We start from the raw sequence: 6,000 nt of genomic DNA, 5'->3' as shown, positions 1-6,000 counted from the left end.
CGTAAATAATGTTGAAAAGTACAATTCTAATGTTGTCATTGAATGTAGGATTGATAATTTATTGAGAGTATCAGATGGGTGCTCTTTCTTTCCTCTAAGTATTTATCCTGAGATTGAAGACACGAAATTGGCATTCGCTGTACAAATGGTACCTACACCAATACCTGAAATGAATTCTATGAAATAGAAGGATTTGTTAGTAGGTAAAGGGTAGTTTTTTCCTAATGTTGATGCCTTTAGACAAGCATTATACAAGTATAGCATCTCCCATAAGTTTTAATACAAGTTTAAGAAGAATAACAAAGATAAGATCATTGCATATTGTAAGGTGGAGGGCTGTGAATGGAACATTGCAGCATATTTAATAGGGAAAGATAATGAAATTTTAAGGGTTATAAAATTCAACAATGATCACACCTAGAATGCGCAAGAAACCTTATTGTGTCACACTTGACAAGGTTAAAATTAACATCATAAATCATGGTTGATGCTTTAAGGTCTAATATAGACAAAGGTGCCAATAAACTTGCAAGAGACTTGTATAGAGAGTATGGTGTGCGATTAAGCTACAGTCAAGCCTATAGGGGAAAAGAAAAAGCATTGTGGGAAATACATGGTCGTGCAGAAGATTCTTATAGCATAATCCCTTGGATTTGTGATCGATTAATAGAAACTGATTCGATGATAGTTGCGAAATGGAATGCCTCAAATAATAGATTTGAGAGGCTATTCATTGCTTATGGATGCTCTATATCCAGTTTTTTAGGAGGTTGCCAAGCCATGCTTTATATAGATGGATGTCATTTAAGCAGTCCATATAAGGGAACAATGCTGTCAGCATGTACAAATGACGCTGATAATGACTTATTTCCGGTAGCATATGCCATTATTAGTGGGGAAACATTAGAAGATTGGTCTTGGTTTCTTTAAAATGTCAAAGACATAACAAGATCAGTGGAGTTAATAATTGTTTCTGATCAGAATAATGTGATTATTGGTGTCGTGCAAGCTATATTTGGTGGTGGTGAGAGATATGCATTTTGTTACCATCATGTGAAGAAAAATTTTCGCACAACATTTAAGAAAATCAATAAAGGTAAGAGGCATACCTCAAGAAACATGAAAGATAATGCGTTAAAATTGCTTGATGCAATTGCCTATGCAAGGCATGAGGTTAAATTTAATATTGCAATAGGGAATCTAAGAATGTTTTGTCCACAGTTGGCACAATGGGTTGGAACCCAAGGGGATGTAGGTTGATGGGCTCAATACAAGTTTGGATATAAATGATGGGATAACATCACAACTAATCTTGCAGAATCCTTTAATGCTTGGATTGTGAAAGAGAGAAAACACAATATTGATGTCTTGATACATAAGCATAGAGAGAAATTGGCAAAGAAGATGGTTGCTAGTAAAGCGGCTATAGGAAATTGGAAACACGGTGTCGAGCCTAATGTTGATATAAAAGTTATGGAGCAAGTTGTTAGAGCTAAAAATTTACATGCATAAACTTATGGAAAAAATTTGATCTCTGTGCAAACTATATCACTTAGTGGACTAATACGTTTGAATGTTGATCTTTCAGCACATACATGCTCTTGTTTAGCATGACAAATCAGTGGAATACCTTGTGCACATGCTTGTGTAGCATTCAAGCTAATTCATGGCAATGTGTACAATTTTATAAATGAATGTTACAAGTTTACTGCTCAAGAAAAGATATATGCCAACAACATGAAGCCGGTAGGCACACATGACTGTCTGCGTCTAGAAGCATTGATGGTGATAAATTTATTAACCTAAACCTTCTTGGAGCCACCAATGACAAGAAGGCCTCTAGGTAGGCCAAAGAGTAAAAGAAGGGAATCTCAATTCCAAAATAAAAAGGTTTATCATTATGGAAGATGCCATGAGATTAGTCATACCTCCAAGACTTGCAAGAATCCTAATCTATGCTAGAAAATATTACGAACAAGTGTATTTTTTTGTTTATATATCTAGAATTTGTTTTTTGTTTACTTTTTGGTTTATCACACCTTATCTGTTAGCACTTGTCAATAACAAATGCATAAATTATAAATAAAGTGGTACCTTGTAGTCAATGACTAATGGCAAGTAGTCAACAGGTTCTTGCACCTAATTGATTTTTGAAGGGATTAACAGCTCTAAGTGCGTCAGCACTTATCAATGGAGAATTATTACCTTGTCAATATAGTTATATCCACTTGTCAATAGGCAATGGTAAGTAGTCAACAGGTTCTTGCACCTGGTTGATTGTTCAAGGGAATAGCAATACCAAGTGCATCAGAACTTGTTAATGGAGAATAACTAGCATGTATAACCACTTGTCAATCGCTAACGCCATGTAGTCAACAGCTTCTTGTACCTGGTTGATTGTTCAAGGGAACAACAGCACCAAGCGCATCAGAACTTGTCAATGGAGAATAAGTAGCGTGTCAACATAATTATAACTACTTGTTAATCGCCAGCACCAAGTAGTCAACAGGTTCTTTTAACTGGCTGATTTCTAAAGGGAACGATAGCACTTACTAACTTAGCACTTGTCAATGGCAAATTAGTATCTTGTCAATATAGTTATTACTACTTGTCAATCGTCAATGTCAAGTAGTCAATGTGTTCCTTTAACTGGCTGATTTTTGAATTGAATGACAGCACCTAGCACCTTGACACTTGTTAATGGTGAATTATTACCTTATCAATATACTTATACACACTTGTCAATAAAGTGATAATCATTTGTTGACATTTAATTAATAAAATAATTGTTAGTCATATTTACAAACTTGTAATTAGCATTCATAAACATCATTGTATAAGTTAACTATACAAAATGGGCTAACTATACAAAATTATATGATTATCAATAAAATTACGTCCTAAAGTTCTATAAAAAATCTTCTATTTCCTCTTCCTCGTTGTTTAGGATCCTTCTAATAAGGACATAGCTTCAGGCTCCTTCACGTTGTTATGATGACTCAGTAACTACCACAAGAGTTTGACCTTCTTCTTATAGAGATCATCCTGCACCACAAATAAGTCTTATAAGGGACAACAACAAATATGTAGTATATGAAAAAGTAAAAATGTAAAGTGAAGAATGCATACGTGGGAGTATTTTGGCATCATATATCCATTCTTATTCGCAATATTGTCCCACGATTGTAACCATGTCATGACATGCACCCCACAAGTATGGTTAAAAACAAATAAAAAAACATAATGTAAAATTCATTTTTCACATGTAAATATAAGCTTAATAATATATAAACATAAAGGAAACTTACGTATCAATTTGCACATGAACTTTAGCCCATATAATGTCTGTGCTAACGTCATCCTCAAACAATTGTGGCTCAATTGCACAAAGTAGAGAGTAAAAGCAATTCCTCTGTAAAGTCAAGACTTGCAATGTTAGCAATGTTGATTTACAACTAGGCAATAAGACAATGACAAATATAGATGTTAGTAATATTCAATGACAAGTAGGGACATACGCATCCTCTTGCCATCATTTCTTTGGGATCTAATTGTCCTTTCTTCTTTTTCTTCTTCTTCTTCTTCTCCTCCTCCTTTTCCTTGCCCTTCTTCTCAACATTCTCTTCTTCTTCCTCTTATTGCTGTCTTTGAAAATACTCCTTATTACTGACCAATGAATCTTACATAGAAGTTCATGGTCTTTATCTCGAAGACAAAGTAAAACCAGTGACTATGGAAAAGAGTTGGGCTAAAAATGAATTCATAATCAGCAATGTTATATCTAACAAACTCAGGAAAGATTTCTCCCTTGTTGTCATCAACTGTCCATTTCAAAGGGTTGCTGATCATTTTTAGCATGAACTCAAAACTAAAAATGTGTCTCCAGACTTTCCCTTCATTTTCCTTTTAGTCACCTGCCAAAGTTTGGGCAACCATTGACATCACCCTGTCACTAATCCATCTTTTTCCACCAAAACATTGTAGCTCTACATGAGTCAAGTAGTAGCCATACAAATCTATAATGATCCTATTGAAGAAAAAAGAAAAAATGAATAGATTGTCAATAATATTTTAGTCAGTCAATTTTTAGGCACAGTATAAAGACGTACTTGTCTCCCTCATCTTCCTCACATGGTGTTGTGCATATTTCAAATAATCGCTCCTTGTCATCCATTTTTCTCTTCTTTCTAACATTAGTTCTGACCCATGGAGATTTCACAGCAGGTCTTTTATCTCTTTTTGATCTTCTAAGATGTTTACTTGATTGTTCTTCTCCTTTCCCTCCCTCATCCTCATCAGAATCTTTCCCTCCTACAACTTCCTCCTTATCCTCTTCCTCTTCTGAATTGTCATTGTCGCCCTTTTCTTTAGGAGAACCTTGCTGTTCATTATCCTTTTCTTTATCTTCTTCCCCTTCTAATTTTTCTTCTTCATTCTCTTCCTTTTTTAATTTTTCATCTCCATTTCCCTCCTTAAAACCTTTTCGTTTAGCTCCTTCTTCGTTATGTTCTTCCTCTTCAAATTTGTCATCTTCATTTTTTCCCTCAAAAGTTGTCCCCTCATCAATAAGTTCTTTATCTCCTTCCTCTTCTGTTTTGTCATCTTCATTCTTTCTCTCAGAATCTATCCCTTCATCATCATCTTCCTCCTCTTGTGATTTTTCACCTTCATCCTCCCTTGACCCTTGTCCAAGTAGCATTAATTGCAAGCTCATTAGTTCCTCTCCAATGTTAGAGACAAACAACAATGCTTTTTCGTATAGCCTCTTTACTTCCTGCAAGACAATTTTTGACTGAATGCATAAACAAGACCATATATATTTGTCTATTGTACTCCATTTTATACATATCGGTGAACAAATGCCGATTCTTGATATACTTTGGTAGATGAACTACCATTTACAGTAGTTGGCTCATGCAAGATGCCTCAGTTGCTCTTTTTCTCAAACTTTACTCTTGCATTCACTTTATCATCGTCCCAATATTTCAGAGCATCTATGGCTTTTGGACAACCTTTGCCAATTGGAAAATTTTGGAAGCCCATACCTAAAACCTTGACAAATCATTATAAACATAAAAATTTTACATGAAAAACTTTGAAAGGCTACCATTTTGGATTAATGTAAATTAAACACACACTTACCATTAGAAAGTAGATACATCCCCCAACATTCTTCCTTGTCCTTCCTTTTCCTTTGCTCAACTATTTCTTGTAGTCTGCTACCTCCTTGCAAAGTTCATTAAAAATGAACGTAGCCCAATCATATGCGCTTGGTTTCTTTTGTGTCTCATAAATGACCTTCAATATACGGTCGCTAACCTCAAGACTTACAGTCGGCAATAGTAAGGTTCCCAATGCATACATTGCAAAAAGTAACTCAAATTTAGTTGCCTTCTTTCTAGATATAATCATTTCAGCTATTTTCTTATAAGGCATTTTATAGTAAGTATTTCTCAAATTTTTGAAACCTCTTTCATTCACATTGACGTCCCCAGTAATCTACTTACCATTACTACTTAAGCCCATCAAGTCATTCACATCCTTGGCCTTTATTTTCTTGATTTTCCCCCTTATGCATATTTCATGAGTTGGGGTGTCAAAGGCACGCATCAACTCTCCACAAATATCTCTTTGAATTTTTTTACAAGAAACATCAAGAAGTATATGGAATCCTAACTTCTCAACCCTCTTTTGTAATTTCTCATTTTTCTTAATATACTTTGCCACTTCACTAAATTGGCTTGGAAAGCAACGCATATGAAATGGTGCGGTATATCACTTTACTATTGTTTTTGTTTTCTCTTCCATTTTCCTTTATCTGAAAAAAATAGAAAATTTCAATTAGATATGTTGAAAAGAGATTTTTGCATACCAGCCATTAATACTAAGTTCCAACTCAGAGATTTCTACACTGACATTGTTTATTAATATCCATAAGGAAGAAGAAAACACAAGTCACAGAGGAAAATAATTCACTAGTCAATAGAGCATACTGTTGTT

The 6,000-nt window shown here is 34.6% G+C and overlaps 2 protein-coding genes across 2 annotated transcripts in view; one reads left to right on the top strand and one right to left on the bottom strand.

Annotated features, from left to right (window-relative positions):
* The first annotated feature begins 480 nt into the window (after nt 1-480).
* On the top strand, nt 481-1,260 carry LOC129314192 (uncharacterized). Its single transcript, XM_054957555.1, has 2 exons — nt 481-873; nt 982-1,260. Exons 1-2 carry the CDS (start codon nt 481-483, stop codon nt 1,258-1,260), a joined length of 672 nt encoding a protein of 223 aa, XP_054813530.1.
* Nucleotides 1,261-2,358: 1,098 nt separating this feature from the next.
* Nucleotides 2,359-6,000, bottom strand: part of LOC129314191 (pentatricopeptide repeat-containing protein At1g30610, chloroplastic-like) — a 45,970-nt gene continuing 42,328 nt past the window's right edge. The window contains exons 8-14 of the mRNA XM_054957554.1: nt 4,954-5,052; nt 4,480-4,774; nt 4,110-4,365; nt 3,915-4,027; nt 3,685-3,821; nt 3,309-3,412; nt 2,359-2,389 (exon numbers count right to left, since the gene is read on the bottom strand). Coding sequence (XP_054813529.1) covers nt 2,359-2,389; nt 3,309-3,412; nt 3,685-3,821; nt 3,915-4,027; nt 4,110-4,365; nt 4,480-4,774; nt 4,954-5,052 — 1,035 coding nt within the window. The remainder of the gene's footprint in view (nt 2,390-3,308; nt 3,413-3,684; nt 3,822-3,914; nt 4,028-4,109; nt 4,366-4,479; nt 4,775-4,953; nt 5,053-6,000) is intronic.

Source organism: Prosopis cineraria, unplaced genomic scaffold (assembly GCF_029017545.1).
Source record: "Prosopis cineraria cultivar Desert tree isolate PC_DT_omini unplaced genomic scaffold, ASM2901754v1 PC6, whole genome shotgun sequence".
NCBI classification, from domain to species: Eukaryota; Viridiplantae; Streptophyta; class Magnoliopsida; order Fabales; family Fabaceae; genus Prosopis; species Prosopis cineraria.
This window is presented reverse-complemented; position numbering and strand designations above follow the sequence as displayed.